The sequence below is a fragment of the Vulpes vulpes genome, chromosome 4, assembly GCF_048418805.1.
Source record: "Vulpes vulpes isolate BD-2025 chromosome 4, VulVul3, whole genome shotgun sequence".
In the NCBI taxonomy this organism is placed as follows: domain Eukaryota; kingdom Metazoa; phylum Chordata; class Mammalia; order Carnivora; family Canidae; genus Vulpes; species Vulpes vulpes.
In genome coordinates this window covers 131,341,413-131,360,934 of record NC_132783.1, presented here as the reverse complement: position 1 = coordinate 131,360,934, position 19,522 = coordinate 131,341,413, and the positions used below count along the sequence as shown (strand labels likewise).

Genomic DNA, 19,522 nt, shown 5'->3' with positions numbered 1-19,522 from the left:
CCTTCTTAGACAGCAGAAGGCCAGTTTCAGTTTTCCCAAGTAAATAAGGAGTTGGATGTGAACTGCCTTTACTGGGACTGCATTTCCCACTTCCCCAGGGATGTTCTTGTCTCCCCTTATAGGCTGGGCCTCCCTCAGGCAACCCTGGCATGGATTGTGGCCTGCCAGGAGGTCTCAGTCAAATGTCTGTCATGCAGGAGAGCTTCCCTGACTTCAGATGATGTCAGGCACCCCCTTCCATATGTTTCCAGAGCATTCTGTGCTTCTTACACAGTACTCTTCATACTAACTACTTCTTCAGGTCAGCTTCTTTTCTAGACTTTAAGCACCCTAGGGGCAGGGAGGGGCCATCTATCTTGTTCTGAACCTGCCACAACCCTGAACCCGAATTACTGATACAGAGTTCAGCAAAAATTTCATTGAGCGAATCAGTTAATTAATTAATTAATTTTGTAAATCATGCCCTCTGCATAGCCCTGTGATCTGCAAGGGACACAGAAGAAGCCAAATTTTCACCCCTCAAGGGACTCTGTCTAATTGCCCCCATCCATGCAAAAAAGAATGGGAGAAAAATGTCCCAAACATGGAAGAAACACGGTATAAAGGACAGATTAACACAAGGTCTTAATGATCAAAAGCAGTGTCTACACCTTCTTCTTTCCCACTTCCCTATCTTTGCTGTTGCTATTGCTCCCACTTGGAGTACCTTCATCTCATCCTGAAGGGTCCAAGGCCCTGGTATCCCAGGCCTTTTTCGACTACCAGATGATTCACAAAGCTCCCCCTTGACACTCAAGAGCAACACTGAGCATTCTCAACGAGGGCCCCTTATATTCAGATCTTCCCTGAGAGGGCTGAGTACTACTGCATGCATACATGCATTTATTCAACAAATATTTATCCAGCTTTTCTGCGTAGTGTAGTATCCCCTTGATGTGGGGATAAAATAGGTAACATATAGGCTATGTGATATGATAATAAATGCTACAGGAAAAAAAAATAATATAGGGAAAAATACAGGTGTTGAGGTGGGTTGCAATGCTGGGAAGGTGAACAAGGTAACTGCAATCATGTGTAAAGACAGCAGTGGATGCCAAAGCCCTAATTCCAAAGACCAGTCATTGTAGTTGAAGAAGAATGAGCTGGAGGAGAGTAAAAAAAAAAAAAAAAAACATGAGGGGGAGAGGGCCCTGAGGGCCACTGTAGGACCTTTGCTTTGACTCTGCCAAGAAAGGAGATGAGAAGTTATTGGAACATGGCTATCTGACTTAAAATATATGGAAATCATCTGGCCACAGGATCGAGGGCAGAGTGTAGGGGGAAAAAGGAGGGAAATAAGAAGAGCCAGTAAGTCAGGCAGCAGTCTGTCTGTTGAATCCTACCGCTAAGTTATTTCTGCCTTGAACTGGGGACAACATGCTACCCATCTTTATGTTCCCAACAGTAGCTGCCACATAGAAAGTGCTCAATTAATGTTTGTAAACATGATGGGAAAGAAGGGAGGAGGAATGGAATCCTGTCTCCTCAATGTAAAAAGGAAGAGAGCGAACATTCCCAGCAGAAGCAATAGTCGATCCAGGAGACTGCAATGAGCTGGAAAGTCCAAGACAAAAAGGAAGCATGTGCTAGAACTATTGTCATAGCAGCAAACAGCTGCCTGGGTGAGTCACAGCCAGGCTTGTTAGCACAGGAAGGCTCTGCATCCCCTCTGTCCCCACAGACAGAAGCTAGTGCCCCACCAGGGAAGCAAACCCCTGAAGTGCTTCTCTCCAGAGCTCCTCTAAAGTCCAAGGACACTGCACAGGAACTGCTCCTTAACCACTGCACCACAGAGACAGAACCAGCCTGACGGGCAGAGGGCAGAGAGCATGCCTGGGAAGGACCACACACAGAGGCTTGTTCTGGCTCTGGGGGAACTTTCTGAGCTTGAGCTTTTGAGATGCAGGATCCTCCCACCTCCCTCATTCTTGCTCAGCCCCTGTTCTTGCCATCCTGCCTCCAATTATGCTACTCTGTTACTGTGCCCTTTCCTGCTGTGTTCTAGTTTCCTGGGCAACCTCATCCCAGGAAGCCAGAATGAGCCTGCTCAGAAATAACACCTCCAAAGGATCCACATTCACTCCCAAGACATTAAATCAGATCTCTGCTTTTGCTTTCCGCATAAACAACTGGAAAGCTCTTCAACAGTTCATTCTTCCTTCACTCCATTTCTGTGACTCATGCTGTTATATTCAGTGCGGCACAGACCTGTTCAAATCCATGGCTGCTTGGGTAATTTAGAAGAAGCTCAAGAGCGAAGCATTCATGAGTATGCACTAGTCCTAGTGAAGCTTAAAGTAAGCTGTCATTTGGAAAAATAGTTCATTCTGGCTTAATGGTATGGGGTTATGGTGTAGGAATTCAGTAAATTGTGAGCTTGAGACTCCCACATTTTGAAGAAGTTGTTAAAGCATCTTGGCAGAGCATTTGAGGTGCTGGGGTTCGAAACATATAAATTTACATTCCATCTTACTCTTTTGATACTTTGCCCACATTAGTCCCAAGGACTGACCTCTGAGATGTGGAACTGGAATGAGTGAGTGATAGAAATGCATGGGCAGGCACCATTCTGGGGACACATTTTTGGAGAGACTTTGAGCCTCTGAGAGTAACTGAATGGGACATCGTGTTTGCTACGGCACAGTCTGTCCTGCTGCTCAGATGATAATGTGACTCACACAGAGTTTTGATGCTGCTAGTAATTGCTCATTCAGGAGTACTGGCTTTTCTTCGAATTGGCATTGCTTGCTTTGTTCATTCATCCACATTCAAAATTGTGGTCTTTCAGAGATGTCTAGTGAAGAGAGCCTCCTTGCACTCTCCACAGTCTGGTCAGGAAGCTAATCTGGCTCCTTCGATTCCCATCTCACCTTCCCCTCTCTTCTTGCCCTCTCACTGAACCATTAAATCTACTCTGTCCCAACCCTATGGAGAACAAAAAGAGCAAAAATAGCAAAAGTATGCTCTAACATTAATAAGGATTCCTCATTAAAATTTCAAATGTTTAAATCATTACCTTTTGGTAACAGTTCATTTGTCCCATGATGATTATATTGGGTCTCAGAAAAATTAATCCCTCTTTAATTATGGAAATACTGCAGAGAGACAGGGCTCTTTCTCTGTTTAATTTAGGTATCACTTATCACCTGCTTGTCTAATCTGACTAGTCATTTGCTCACCTGCAGGTTCTATCTTTATCATGTCCATGCAGCATTTATGCTTCAGTCTGGGTAGGAATCCATTTATCCTACACCACTCAGCAAGATGTCTTACATCTTGATTGTGTACATTTCACTACACTAAATATTCTGTTGCCCTGGGAAATCATTGATTAGTAGCCAGTGTAATGATCCCCAAGACTCCTAGGTGGACAGAGAAAGGCTAGTTTCACATTTTTGCAATGTAACATTTCAATTTTTTTTTCACTGTGTGTTTTTTTTTATTTTTTATTTTTTATAATAAATTTATTTTTTATTGGTGTTCAATTTACCAACATACAGAATAACACCCAGTGCTCATCCCGTCAAGTGCCCCCCTCAGTGCCCGTTACCCATTCACCTCCACCCCCCGCCCTTCCACCACCCCTAGTTGGTTTCCCCGTGTTAGGAGTCTGTATGTTCTGTCTCCCTTTCTGATATTTCCCACACATTTCTTCTCCCTTCCCTTATATTCCCTTTCACTATTATCTATATTTAAAATAGAGAAAAGGTTGAACAGATGGGTGATAGAAGATAGATGATGATAGATAGATAGAGATATTTATACTTAATTCCAAAACTTTCACCTGGCAAAGCATTCTGTCTCTCTCTTTCTCTCTCTCTCTCTTACATTAGTTTAAATTCACAATTTACTGAAGGATATAGAAACACAGAGCTAGGGCAAATGAAACCTGTCTTCATTACACTGCTCACGACCCTTACAAATCTCCTAAAGGGATTGGCAACTATCAGAGGCTTAATTCGCTGCTGTATCATAAAACTTTTTATACATGGGACTTTTATAACTATTTGGAAAGAATGTGCATGATTAATTAACTTGCACCTAATACTTCTACTGAAGTGAATATTTATAGAACTGGAATGCTCCTTTTTTTTTTAATTAATTTTTATTGGTGTTCAATTTACCAACATACAGAAAAACACCCAGTGCTCATCCCGTCAAGTGTCCACCTCAGTGCCCGTCACCCATTCCCCTCCAACACCCGCCCTCCTCCCCTTCCACCACCCCTAGTTCGTTTCCCCGAGTTAGGAGTCTTTATGTTCTGTCTCCCTTCCTGATATTTCCCAACATTTCTTTTCCCTTCCTTTATATTCCCTTTCACTATTATTCATATTCCCCAAATGAATGAGAACATACACTGTTTGTCCTTCTCCGATTGACTTATTTCACTCAGCATAATACCCTCCAGTTCCATCCACGTTGAAGCAAATGGTGGGTATTTGTCGTTTCTAATTGCTGAGTAATATTCCATTGTATACATAAACCACATCTTCTTTATCCATCATCTTTCGATGGACACCGAGGCTCCTTCCACAGTTTGGCTATTGTGGCCATTGCTGATAGAAACATCGGGGTGCAGGTGTCCCGACGTTTCATTGCATCTGAATCTTTGGGGTAAATCCCCAACAGTGCAATTGCTGGGTCGTAGGGCAGGTCTATTTTTAACTCTTTGAGGAACCTCCACACAGTTTTCCAGAGTGGCTGCACCAGTTCACATTCCCACCAACAGTGTAAGAGGGCTCCCTTTTCTCCGCATCCTCTCCAACATTTGTTGTTTCCTGCCTTGTTAATGTTCCCCATTCTCACTGGTGTGAGGTGGTATCTCATTGTGGTTTTGATTTGTACTTCCCTGATCGCAAGTGATGCAGAGCATTTTCTCATGTGCATGTTGGCCATGTCCATGTCTTCCTCTGTGAGATTTCTCTTCATGTCTTTTGCCCATTTCATGATTGGATTGTTTGTTTCTTTGGTGTTGAGTTTAATAAGTTCTTTATAGATTTTGGAAACTAGCCCTTTATCTGATATGTCATTTGCAAATATCTTCTCCCATTCTGTAGGTTGTCTTTTAGTTTTGTTGACTGTATCCTTTGCTGTGCAAAAGCTTCTTATCTTGATGAAGTCCCAATAGTTCATTTTTGCTTTTGTTTCTTTTGCCTTTGTGGATGTATCTTGCAAGAAGTTACTGTGGCCGAGTTCAAAGAGGGTGTTGCCTGTGTTCTCTTCTATGATTTTGATGGACTCTTGTCTCACATTTAGATCTCTCATCCATTTTGAGTTTATCTTTGTGTATGGTGAAAGAGAGTGGTCTGGTTTCATTCTTCTGCATGTGGATGTCCAATTTTCCCAGCACCATTTATTGAAGAGACTGTCTTTCTTCCAATGGATAGTCTTTCCTCCTTTATCGAATATTAGATGACCATACATTTCAGGGTCCACTTCTGGGTTCTCTATTCTGTTCCATTGATCTATGTGTCTGTTTTTGTGCCAGTACCACACTGTCTTGATGAATGCTCCTTTTATTTAAAGCCTAAATTTAGCATTTTTCCTTTCTTGGGAAACAGAATCAGTATTCAGGTGTTTTCTGACATCTGGCCTATCAGAATTCTAAAAACACCCATTTTTCCAAGGCAAATCATCAAATATCAATTATTTTGTCATGAAACACACACACACACACATATACACATTTATCACAGGAAATACAACAAATACAAATCTGTAGAGTATTTGGAAAGTACAAAACTAAGTGAAAAAGACATCACCTGTTTCACTACCTACCGGGAGTAACCATTGTTAACTCTACCGTGTCTTTCTTTTTTTGACTAATAAGCATTTATAGATAAGAAAATGAAGATCCTAGTGTATTTATTATTTTATGTTGTTTTCATTTTGCACTTATTCCATGAGTGCTTCCTCATGTCACTAAGTATTCTTCTAAACTACGATTTTCATGGCAATATGGTATTTCACCACAGAAATATACTATAATTTATTCACCACTCCCCACTTTTGGATTGCAGATTTTCTGTGTTTACTGTCAGTAACGCTTAACAAACATCCATATACAAAAGTCTTCCTGGACACAGATATTTCTTTACAGTCAATTCCTAGACCTGTAGTTACAGGTTCAGCAGGCAGGAATATTTTTTAAGCTTTTGATAAACAAGAAATTACACCAGAAATAATGTACTGTTTCCCATACTCACAGGGCCAGTGGCTGACTTCATGGCTCTTGGCGACATTTCAAGGAGCAGCCATAACAATCCCACCTGACTTTCTGCGTTCAATTTGTTTTTTGTCTTGCCTTCTGAATGTTTAGTTGGGTTTAACCTCTAGCATGCAAATGTTTCTGAAGCTCTTGTAATCGATCAAGCTTTAGCAATTAACTTGCCATAAGCTCTCAACTACAGTCAATTTCCAAAGCAAATCCTTTTAAAAGTTGACATCCATGTGTAGAAATCTGACACCAGTTACACTAATTCACTCCAGTGTCCACTTTATGGAGGAAAGCACCTAGCAGTGGTAGTAAGCCAAAGCATGTATGGAGGTAAGACATTAAGACACACACCTCACACAAGGCATCTGTAACCTACAGGCAAAACTGGTCTAGAACCTTGGTGTGATCTCCAGTGCAGCTAGCACATTCTCATCTATACTCTGGCTAGGTTGTGGGAGGCACCATCATTCCATTGCATGAAAAGTATATGGCAACATCGGTGTGTTCTCAATGTCTCCACTATTGGAAAGACTTCAGCCTGACTTCATATTCTCTTCATTTAATCATGCAGACCTCCTCCTTGACTGATGCGAGTCCAGTTGAGGAGTATCCTGAACTCGAGGGAAACTTCATGCATGAGGAAGGAGAATTAAAAGAAGACAGGGAGGAAAAGGAAGTAGAAATCCCTGAGAATGCAAACACTGAAAAGATATCCCTGGAAAGACTACTCAAAGTGTTCCAAGGAGGAAAAGAAGTACAGGATGCTAACAGATTCGCCAGCCACCTACAGATAGAGAACACTTACTCAGAGGTTGGTTAAATTCTTTCATAAAAGGGACAGTCTGTACATAAGAAAAGTTACCTCAAGTTTAACATAGTTTCCTGGAAGTGCTCTAAAATTTCTCATTGTATAGAAATTATGGCAAAATTCCTTTACTAAGGAAAATAAGGTTTAACATCTGCAGGATCAGAAAGTTAATTAACTTCATTTTTTTTTCTTCTTTAAAGAACTTCGTAAAAGTATTTCAAGACCTAGGTGCCAAGAATCTGGAGCCAGTTGAAGTTGCTGTTCTCTTGAAGCATCCTTTTATTCAAGACCTGATTTCAAATTATTCAGACTATAAAATCCCTGTGAGTATTACCCAAAGGTGTCCTAATTCGGCTGAGCTCAGGATCAGGACATGGTGGGACAACTCCTGTGGGGACGACAGAGACGGGGGGAAAGCTGAAGTTGGCCAAACCAAGGTTAGGAGAAGCTAAAGTGGTAATAGCACCAGCTCAGACAGGCCAGACCATGATACACAGAGGGCAGCAAGGTCCGGGAGAGTAGAGGTAGCTAGCAGTTGCATGGATGATACTCTCAGCATTATGGAGCTGCCTCATCACGCATGCCTCATCAGCCTCGTCAGGGCTACCTTGGACCTACAACAGAAGGCTGGAGTAGATGAGATTAAAGTTGAGTGAGTGGCAGTATTAGTGTTCCAGATCATTTCAGCCTTCTGATGACTAGCTCATGACTGAGGAGTATGGAGACTAGAATCCCCCTTTGCCAAAGAGAGCTAAGGAGACTATGACCCCCACCAAGTGCCGACATCGTCACTGCACTCTAATCATGCATCGTTGGTGTAGTGCATTATGGTGACAGTGCACACAAAAGACTGGCTGGCAGTTCCGTCAGGGAAACACTGGGCAAGATGGAGAAACTGAGGACAAAACCCAGAGAGACTGGACCAACTCAGAAGGAGGGAAGCAAGAAAAGAAGAGCTGCCTCCCAGAGTTCACAGTAACCCGACAAGTCTGTACCACACGTGCTGGACGTGCATCCACCAGGATGGTGCCAGGTGTCCTACAGCAAGGGCTAAGGCAGACAGAGGCAGACCCCCTTTAACAGTGGAGTAAGCGTGCAACCCCTTCCCATAGCAGTTTGGCCCTATGAAATCTCCTTATTTGGCTCCTGTTAGTTGTTTATTGGACTATAAAGCATTTGCTGCGTTTAAGATAAAAGCACTTTCACTTTGATAAAATGAAGGTGATCTCAGATGCATTTCTCCTGACTTCTCAGTGATAAGCTTCCATGCCCAGAAGTGAGACTACTGTGACTTGAATATCTTCAGACCCAAATTTGTTTGTTCTAAACCGCGGATCTTTCTTTTTACATGGAGATTCTATGGCCTATGTTGGTCAAATCACTGAGATGGATTCCAACAAGCTAACAGACTCTCATCTAGTAGTGAAGTGTGATGATAGCATTTAAGAACTCAGGAGTCATGGGACTGAATCTCGGGTATACTACTTACTTGATATCCGACTTTAACTTTCTCTTCGTCTCGGCTTTCTCATCTGTTAAATGGGAATAACAGCCATTCCTACTCAAAGGATTGTGGTAGAATTAAATGAGATCATGCATAGGAAGCATATGGCATGGTTCCAGACACTCAGCAGATACTTCAGCAGTGACGGCTCTTACAATTACTCTTCACTACTGAGCACTTACTACTAAGGCTAGTAATATAAGTTTCCATGAGAGACAAAAGAAGTACGAAATTTAGTTTCCACTCTGAAACAAATTCCACTTCTGTTTGCAACAGAATTTTTACATGCAAGAATTACAAGAGAATGATAGAAGGTAAGCCACCCAAGCACATTATAGGAATTCAAAACATAGGACATGTTTTTTTCCTAGAAGCTGAGTCTTCAAAGGTAGCCAGGATTGTTGAAAGTGGAGGGACAGGAGATGAGGTGTACATGGATTTGCTGTCGGGGTGGAGAGAGAACAGCATCACAGGGAAAAGGAGAGGTGGGTGCAAAGGCGTGGACTCAGGGCTACGTGGGAGGAAGGGGAGCTAGTTGGCTTCTGAGCAAGGGTGTGATGTGACATCAGCATCTTCATCCCAAAGTGCTTTTTTTTTCCTTGTATCTTCACCATATCATATCATTATGTGTCTACATGTAATAGAGCTCTTAAAAAGTTGTGTCTCTTTATATAAATAGGCTAAAATATCTGGAAACGTGGTTAGCAATTATTCCAAGTTGCTATACTCATACGTTCCACAAACATTTACTGTTTGGATCAAAACTGATATGTTACATGTCCCTTTTTGGTTTCTCATACCTCAGATTTTCATTTAATAAAGACTAGCTCCTTTCCCCACTTGGGAGGAGGAGGGCATAGGTCAGTGTGACCCTAGAATTAGTGGGGACAGAGCACACCGGAACTAGACAAAGGGATGGAGAGAAGAGGGTGAGAGAGGATGGGAGAGAGTCTCCAGTTGTGGGGACCTACCCTCCTTTCTTGCTTTCTTCTGAGCCAGCATCATTCTGTGTAAGGTAGATTCCAGAGGCACATCACCTTGACTACATCTCATCCTACATGGCTGTTCTATGTTTCAGGGAATAGCCCTCTCATTTTGAACCTGTCAGATAATTTTTTGAAACCCCTTAGAAGTCCATATGTTAGAATTCATCTTATATTACCAAGAACCAGTAGGAACATAAGGTGATGCCGCAATTATTTCCTCCTTACGAAGTCAGATGATTTTGGGAGCATCTTTACTCTGGCCAGACTAGATATAATTAACTTGCAGAGAAGAGTCTATTCAGCATTTTCCCCAGAAAAGTAAACAGCCAGTGGATGACTGCCTTTGAGACAGCCCCTTGAAAAGGTGTTCTGACTCCTAGGGAAAGCGAGAGTCCATGGGGCTCTTTTTAACTGATGTATTATTTCTCGCATTTTGGAAGGAATCTGATCACCTGCAGTACCCCCGCAGCCCCACACCCCCATCCCCGGTGCTGGCCTCGCAGCTCTGTCTCCAGCAAGGTGGGATGTCTGCCAGGACGTGGGGCCGCGGCCTACTCGGTCCCAGGAGCTCTCCTACATACTGACCTCCAGCACCCTGTCCACACATTCTGCGCACCCCCCCATGTGTGCTGCAAACATGCAGCTGGCTGAGAGCCAGCTGGCGCGGGGGGTCCCACCTCCAGGGAGTCCCAGGACCAGCACGGCCTGACCCTCGACAGCGGGAAGCCGGTTGGCCTGTCACCAGTCTGTCCATTCCTTCGTTGCCCGAGGGCTTCTGCAGGGTCAGCGGCCTCGGACCCTGTGCCCGCACCCCCACCCTCCTCCCTGCCCCTCCACCCCCGGTCGAGAGCCGCCTAGGACTCATCCCTATGACCGTCGATCAGAGAGCTGAGACTGTCACCTAAAAAGCCGAAGCCTCGATACTCTAAACTGAAAGCGCTTCCCTTTCCAGTAAGACACTCTGCTCTCATTTTCGCTAAGCAAAAAAGAAAAGAGAGAGAAAATAAATAAATAAATAAATAAGGGAAAAGGAGAAAAAAAATCTCCAAAGACTCAGTTTCTGTCAAACCCATCCTGTCACCATTGCTGCTCCAGATATCCATGTACAAGTAAATAGATCACATTTTAAAATGAACTTTAACCACAGCGATGTTATTTGAAGATCTTTCAAGATAAGTAGAGCAAAAGCTAGAATGTGGTTTTTCAGGTTAAAATGTTGTTTGCTGTTATAAACAGTGGGAAGCGAAGGTTGTTGCCTGATAGCTGTGTGTTTACCAGCTTTGTGTTTGGAAGCAGCAACATTTTAAAATGTGTATTTGAAAAAAATGAGTATTCATAATGATTTTGGTAGGTTTTATTTTTGCTCCTATTGGGAGGCGGCCTGGCTTTGTGGTTGAGAGAGTGGGCCCAGGAGCCACACTGATTGGGTTCACACCTACAAACTGTGTGACCTTGGGCAAGTGACCTCATGGTGCCTTGGTTTCTCTATCTGTAAGATAGGATTACCAGACCCTCAAAGGGATCCTGTATGGATTAGATAATGTACGAAGTGCCTAGCTCAGTGGTTGGCAGGTAGAAAGCACCTGGTAATAAATGTTAGACATTATGATTATTATCACTCTTCCTACTATTTCTGGTTTGCTGGTAGTTGTAGTGCCCAGGAAGTATTTCTGAGCCATGTGAAATTATATGTGGATAAATAAATAAGCTGGCATTTCATCTCCTGAATTCAGTGTCTCCTCTTTGGAAAGAAAGAAAAGGCTTTCATTTGTTTGTGGTGCCATGATGACAAAGAATCCAAACCGATGTCTCAGAAATCCCCACGTGTGGTCACACAAAATCCAGATTTTGTGTTGGATTTTATAATCATTCGATTAAAGTAATTTATTTAACTTCTACTTTCATAGTTCTTTTTTTTTTTAAGATTTTATTTATTTATTTATTCATGAGAGACACAGAAAGAGTGAGAGAGAGGCAGAGACGCAGGCAGAGGGAGAAGCAGGCTCCATGAAGGAAGCCTGACATGGGACTCCATCCCGGGTCCCCAGGATCACACCCTGGGCTGAAGGCAGAGCTAAACCGCTGAGCCACCCGGGCTGCCCAACTTCCATAGTTCTTATACAAAGAGGTCATTTCAAATGATGTTCCTAAATTATTAAGAAAATGCTTTGGTGAAATAAATGTAATAAGATCAATGAGGATACTGTAACTGGGTTGTTAACAGAATCAATTTCCCATGACCAATATATTTACAAATGTAAGTGAATACATGATTTTCTATACTAACCAAATAAATGTAGTTTCTTATAATGAACACATGCTGATCAAATGTAAATTACTTTTAGCAAACCTGTAAACCTGTACATCCTTACCATTTGGGTTTCCATTCAATAGGAGATAATAATAAATCTTTTAGTGTTAAAATCCGAATGTCACAGGAGAATTTCTATAAGCAAGTGAGTCAGGACCCATTATGTGAGGACAAAATATGAAATATTAAGGTGTTTAAAAATAGAAGGAATTAATGACTTGAAGGCATTTTCATCCCACTATTACTTCAGGGTATCTGACTTTAAAATATTCCCCAACCTTCTCCTTTATCTTCATAACAAAATATGATGGCTGCTTTGGTGCCTTGTGTTTTCAAGGCACACATGTCAAACAATTCCAGACTCTCTCAGCTCATCCCCCATTACCTGCTATTGAAAACTATGGCCTCTGACTTCAACGGCAAACTTACCCAGGGCTGGTTTAAACATCTGGAGTTTATGATTTTGTCCATGCTGCCGAGTGTCAGGTGATCACAGGTCAGCTCACTCCTTCACCCCCAAATGAGCATTCAGTAGTCAGCATTAGTTATCAAAAGTACACTATTCAAAAGCGATATGTTAATAACAACTGTGGTGGATAGGACCAGAAAGATCAATGGTGAGTGGATGTTCTTTTTCACTTAGTTCACTCAGGTTTGACCTCTGGCTGCAGGAAATCTGTATTTTCAAAGAATAAGGTCTCACAAGAAAATGATTCACTTTGATTCCTGGCATGACTTATGATAAGCAATGTGTGTGTCACTTGGCAGGGGTCAGCTCAGATAGTCAACTAACTCATGTCTCTATGAGTAAAATGACCTCAGTCAAATCGAAACCTTTGGAACTCCGCTCTGAAGAAAAGAAACTTACACTCTTAAAACATTTCCCCAAAATTGTGGAGAAGAAAAGAAACCACATATATATAATTCTACATTTTCCACGTGTTTGTACCCTTCTACATTTTGATAATATTTTAAATTTATGTTTTCAATATCTGTGATTTAAAATGTAAGATGCTGGTATTTTAAATGGATGAAAAGCAGATATTATATTCCTAATATTAAAAAAACATGGAAAAAAGGGACAATCTCCCCTGCAAAAAAAATCTACTGGTCTGAAATTCTACAAATCTGTAGACATGATTGATTTGGCATTAGGATTTTTCTTTAATACAAAATTAATACAGTTCATTCATTAACAGGGACATAACACTTGGGCTTGTTCATCATGTGCCAAATCCTGTATAATTGCTTTTTACGACTATTATTTAATATAATAGGACAGTTCTATTCATTATTAAATTAGGAAACAAAGGCTCCAAGATCTTTGATATCTTTCCAAGGGTACAGCCTGTAAGATGCTGAGTGACATTTAAAATAAATAGAAAACCATTTTCTTAAAGAAAAAAGTAAAAATGAAAACACTGTTTCATCACTGCCATATATTAGATGATCATTAAGCCTAAATCACTTAATTAATTTTTGTTGCTTCTCTTTGTATCTCTTTGCTTAGGATATTAAAATAATTCTCCAAAGGAGTGAGCATGTACAAGGAAGTGATGGAGAAAGATCTCCTTCAAGACTTACAGAGGAAAAGAAATGAAGACAAGGGTGTGATTTTTATAATTTGGCAATGGATCTTCCAAACATGAAATGTAAACAAGGTGTTTGTCATATGTGTTGTCATTAGAAGTATAGAAATGACCCCTACCAAGTTATGAAGAGTAATGAAAAAGGGGCCTTCCTTAACCCAAAGAATATTCTATAATAAACCTTAATTACAGAGCAAAAATCCTAAGAAGGAATTCATTTTGAAGTGATTCTGAATAGACGGCACCAGGACAATATGTTCAAAAATAAACACAAACGTAAGTCATGAAAGTCCCCATGAGAAGTACTTATATTAGGCAAACTTAGTGAAAATCCCCCGAAGTTCCACATCAGGGAAGTATTGATACATACATTTCATCATTCTTGCTCCATGTGCAGTAGAGTCCTGAGGTTCATCCCACTAGCTGAAGAGAAGATTGTGTTATCAGCTGCTGGTACTGCCATGCTCCTATCATCTATTCCTAATAGAATATAATGTTTCCTATCTAGATAGATGTATTTGCACAATTATATCTTTTTACTTGTGTAAAGTAGTGACTCAAAGCCAGTGATACTTATCTCAAGACAAAAAAAAAAATTTGTGAGTGATAATGTATTCTCAGTGGTGGGCCTTATGTGAAACCCCTGCTTGATCTCCATCCCTCCTGGCTGCTCCTTCTGAGGCTCCCTGGCTTCTGGATCCTCCTTTTTCACTCAACCTCCAAATATTGGAGGGCCTCAGATCTCAGCCTCCTCCATCTACTGTCAATCCTTGGATGATTCAACCATTTCCATTAGTTTGTGGGTATTATAGAGGCTAACAATGAAATTTCCATTCCCATCATCCCCCAGAATCCAAACCTCAGTCATACCGTCCATTTGATTATATATCATAGTCATTGTAAACTCAATCTGTCCAAGCCAATGCTGGGGGCCTTTCTTAATACATGTGAGGTCTTGTTACCCCTCAGCTCCAACCCTCTATCAGCATCCTATCTCATGCAGCCCCCAGCCCAAGTTCTCACCTTGAGCTTACTTGTTACCTCTCTGATCTTATCTCCTACTGTTTTGCCCTCTGCCCACTCTACTTAAGTGACAAATCCACCTTGTTGAACCTAGAACACACCAGCACACTTCGGTCTCGGGTCCTTTGTATGTACTTTTTTTCTCTGCCTGGAATGATTTTCTCCCAAATATCTGCATGGCTTGTTTTAGGTGCCTGTTTAAATGACACTTTGTCAGGAAGGCCTTCCTTCAACACATAACAAACTAGAAATAACCCGCAACCCAACACAACATATTATTTTCCATTGTACTTATCAACATCTGACAAACTACATGTTTATTCTTTTGTTTGCCCGTCACTCCACTAGGTTGTAAGTTCCATGAAGTCAGAGAGTCTCTTGTATTTTCTTCATTGCAACGCTCTTAGACCTAAGACTAAACTCATAACCAGCTTTAAGTTGTATTAATACATTTGTGCAAAATGTGTGGAAATAATCACATTAGGATTGATCACTAAAACAAGAAATCCAAAGACAATTTCTATTGTTATTAATAATTATATTCTCTTTCAGAGAGTTAGACATCTCCTTAGTTTACTTCCTGTGGGCTCCATTACCAGAATCCTTACCTTCAAAATGTTGGAGGATGGTGGTGACCCAGAAGCACAGGAATGGAAAAGAAATTCTGCCAGAGATTTCCAAATTCAATCTAGCTGGTTCACATGCAATTCCAGTTATTACCAGATAATTCTAGTTATTCTAGAGAAGGAAGGAGAAGAATAACTGAAAATCAAGTTCAAATAAGTAAAATATGATGAGGATGCAGGCAATAAACGAATCCACATTTCATCAAGGATTCAACAAGGCAAGGCAACAGTACTTTGCAATAGAAAAAAATTAAAAGCAGAGCTAACAATATCCCTTGCTCTCCTAATGTTCTTGCACAACATTGTTAAATAAGGAAATTGCAGAACTGTCCTCCCGGGGCCCATTGACTCATCTAAGTAGTAGGAGAACAACCGCCACATGAAAGGTCTCCCTGGTGGGTATTCGCTACCATGTCACAATCTCTTAATCATCACCAGGACTGAGCAGATGTGACTGGGCATTACCCAAAACTGTGAAAGGAGCTCTCCCACACAGGTCCTAGAGCAGACAAAGCGTGGGACTTCACATCGAAACCAGAAGCTGTATGGGATTCTCCCAGACAAAGGAAGAATGTGCTAGAACTCATCTACCTGAGGACCTCTCAAGTCTTAAAAGTCTAGAAAATGCCTAACTATCTTCAAAGGATTCTGGCGCTGCTTTTGCACTAAATATTGCTATGCCCTCCAGCTACTACCTTTGTGAGATGGTGGCTCTTTCTCTGGATATCATTGTGGCCTTTACAGGATTATTCATAATACCCTTGGGAACAAAGTCAACAATTATGGACTGAGTGCAAGGACAAGTGAGTTTGGAACCAGTGGAGGGACACAAAAGATTCATCACACAAATTATTCATTATGTGTCTTCCTCAGTGGACTGCCAGCTACAGGAACTACTACTACCCCTGTCTGTCTTACTGATCTCTGTGATACAAAACATCAACAAAGACATTCAAAAAGGGATCCAGGATCCAGGTGAACTGTAATTATGGCAGATAGTGTTGGAAGAGATTTGAATTAAACTATGTTTAATAAGAGAAAGAGGACCCAATAACAAGTTTAAGGGACTAATATAGGTGACTATAGATAGTAATAGCTGCTAGTTTTGAGGGTTTACTATGAGGCAGGCACGCCACCGAGAGCTTTCCAAGCATTGTCTCCATTAGTTCTCACAACCCTGTAAGGTAGGTATTCTTAGGATTGCCATTTACATAGAATGAAAACGACATTCGGAGAGATGATTAACTTGCCCTAAGTCACACAGCTGGTAAGTAATAGAGTAGGAACTTGATATTAACACCAAAAGCCATCCTCTTACCCATTTTGCTCAACTTATATACAAAAAAAAAAAAAATTGCACAAGCACAGGATGGAGGAACTATGGCTTAGCTGTGTTTAAAAATAAAAACAGAGACTCTGGTGGCTCAGTGGTTGAGCGTCTGCCTTTGGCTCAGGGCATGATCCCGGGGTCCTGGAATCGAATCCCACATTGGGCTTCCTGCAGCGAGCCAGCTTCTCCCTCTGCCTATGTCTCTGCCTCTCTCTCTCTCTCTCTCATGAATAAATAAATAAAATCCTTAAAAAAAAAAAAACTAAGGATTTTGTTCAGAGCAATTTGACTAGTTTGCTGTGCGATGTGGCCCCTAAAGAATCCAATGCCCTCAGAGAATTAGTGGTTGTAAGGAAGACGCTGACTTTCCTCTGATCTGTGGTGGCCAGACCTCAGGCGGCAATTCTGCGTGCAGTTCATGGTCACACGCTTCAATATATGCAGAGTTTATATATGCAGAGGAACTGATTTTTTCATTCAGAAGTGAGAAAACTCAAGCCCCTTTGCCTTAGGCTGAGGAGAGAAGCTTCCACATTAAGGGACAGAGGAGTACTCTCTGCAGTCCCCAGGAATAAACCAACACTAGTGGGAATGTTGCACCATCCAGATTTCAGAAGCTGCAAGCTCCCAGTTACTAGAAGAATCCTGACAGAGGCAAGTACCAAGTGGCAAAACATTTGGTGGCCATGACAAGAGTCCAGAGCTTTACCCCTGGTCCTACTCCTACTGCAATTCTTGTCTCTACTGAATCAGCTTCTCAGCTCTGCTACCTCAACTTCCATCTCCTCAAAGGGCCTCTCCAGCTTAGTCTTCATTATGTGTGGATCTCACTTTTCTTTAGAGCACTTTGATTAGGCTTGTGCCACAGCTTGAGCACCCTCTATTTCCTTGCACTAGAAGCCCTACCCATAGAGCCCAATGCCATACTCCAGCCACTCAGCTGTTAACTCTGTCCGAGCCAGCCGAGGGCTCCCTAAGGGAGGATTACAATGGGTGCAGGTGGGATACAGACATTGGATGGGGCATTTGGCATGATGCCCTATCCATCTCTGAGGTTCTTTGAGAACAGCTCGTCCTTCTAACTCCCAATTCTCCACTAATGGCAACACCTTCCATTCTCCCGGTCTTTGACACTCAGAACTTTACCAAGTCCTTGCCTCCTGGCTGTCTCTCCCCCTTCAAGTTGGAGTCTTATTACCCCCTATAAATATCTCTCATATATGTCTTCCCCTTTCAGTTCCCACCATCCCCAGCCTATTTCAAGAACCCTCAAAATCTTTCTTCTAGGCTCTTGAATAGCTCTCAATTGACCCCCTACTTTCTGGGCCTTCTACATCTTCCCTTTTTCTGCCCCAATCCAGCCTCCGCACTACTCTTAAAATAATCTTCCTGAAACTCTGCTTAAGCATGTCACATTTTTGCTTAAAAGTTCCCTCTGAATCCTTGCTGTCAAATAAATTCCACATCTCTTAGAATATTACTTAGAATCTGACTCTTTCTATACTCATCATCTTTTCCTCACTCTCAGCTTCATATAGCTTCACTCAACATAGCCTCTGATACTTATAGATAACAAATGCAGTACAGAGTAATGAATGAAGAGGGATGTTTCCTTTTACCAGAAATTCTAAAAGATGAGAGCAACTTTTTAGAATAAAGATGTTCCTATAATCTTTTTCACCCCTTGCATCAGATCTATTGAGAGAATTGATTTTGTCTTTTTAGGATTATTTGTGTGTGAGAGTATGTGTATGGAGGTGGTAAGAGGGTCACTTTCCTCCTCCCCAGATGGCTTCCTGCAGCTCTGGAGAAGACAGGCTGAGTGACATCAGGGTACATCTCCTAGAGGCTGGTTGACTCATGCAAGCTAACGAGAACCAAGAATTCCACCGTGATCAGCTCCTCTGAGGACCTGGAGCCTGGTCTAAACCTGAAAGGGTCAGCCCAGCAGACCCCACTGTCTGGGCTCTGCCTAAGCCCCTCCCCCACACCTTAGCCCTCTAAACAAAGGGCCCTAACTGTGCCCCAACACCGTTTGCAGCTTCTTCTGTCTTCTCTCCTATTTTACTGGCATATTTGACTTAATAATGAATTTATGTTGCCTGTTGGAGTAGCTCCTCCAGCCTGCAGTAGTTCTCATGTTCTCTGACAGACTTAGGAGGGCATCCTCTGTTACTGGAGAAGATCCTATTAAGCTAGGGATAAATAAATCGATGAACACATTCACTCTCAGATTCTTAGCATAAGAACGGAGTGAAATTTTGTTTTTTAAGCCTGTGTCAAAACAAATCTGGAAAGAGATGTCCCAAAGGGGCCACCCTGGGCTCATAGCAGCGCCTTGAGCGCTTGAGCTCCAAGCAACTGCTGTTGTGTCTTTGCTCACTTCATGCTAACCACAAAGAGACAGTGACACTGAGCACTGTCTGAAACAGCCTCACCTTGCTGTGCCCCCACAAACCAGGCTGAAACCACAACATCCTTCTCGCACGCGGCAGACCTTACTATGCGCTCGAAGGCTTACTCCTCTCCCACTAGTTTCACTGTTTGAGCCCATTTCATGGTACAGTCCCTGTAAATCAAGGAGAGCCATTCCCACCAGCCTCCTTGCAAAAGTGTCTACAGGAAGAGTGCATTGGAAACATCACTTAGCTTGCTCATGCTACAGGAGACTGTGACCATTTTTTCCTGAACTCAGGGGCCCTTCGCAAAGTTTACCCATCGTGCCAGCGGGATTATTTGGAAAGTTCTTTTACAATGCTAAAGTACCACTTGTAAAACCATGCAGCTGTTATTTCTTGCAGAGAGCAATTTCCTCCAAGCTGATAACCATGTTTCTAAACATTGCATTTCCCTAAGGTAGCAGGCAGGTAGTAATAAATACTTCTTGGGTATTTGACATGTGCCAACCACTATTCTAAGCACTTTCTAAGAATTAACTCATTTCATTCTCATCTAGAGAGAACTCATAAGGTAGGTATATTGCTATTCTCACTGCTGAGGTGTGAAGGTTAAGCAGCTCACCTAACCCACATGGCTGCTGAGGGTCTAGGATTCCAACCAGGGAGGGAAGTGATCTGCTTCCCGAGTCT

The 19,522-nt window shown here is 42.0% G+C and overlaps 1 protein-coding gene across 2 annotated transcripts in view; it reads left to right on the top strand.

Moving 5' to 3' along the window:
* The window catches only part of SPEF2 (sperm flagellar 2), a 164,484-nt gene extending 150,909 nt beyond the window's left edge, over positions 1-13,575 (top strand). For both annotated transcript variants that reach the window (XM_072757106.1, XM_026016694.2), the window contains 3 exons: positions 6,828-7,067; positions 7,265-7,387; positions 13,376-13,575. In XM_072757106.1, the coding sequence (XP_072613207.1) occupies positions 6,828-7,067; positions 7,265-7,387; positions 13,376-13,465 (453 nt within the window). In that variant the 3' untranslated portion in view covers positions 13,466-13,575. The remainder of the gene's footprint in view (positions 1-6,827; positions 7,068-7,264; positions 7,388-13,375) is intronic.
* The last annotated feature ends 5,947 nt before the right edge of the window (positions 13,576-19,522 follow it).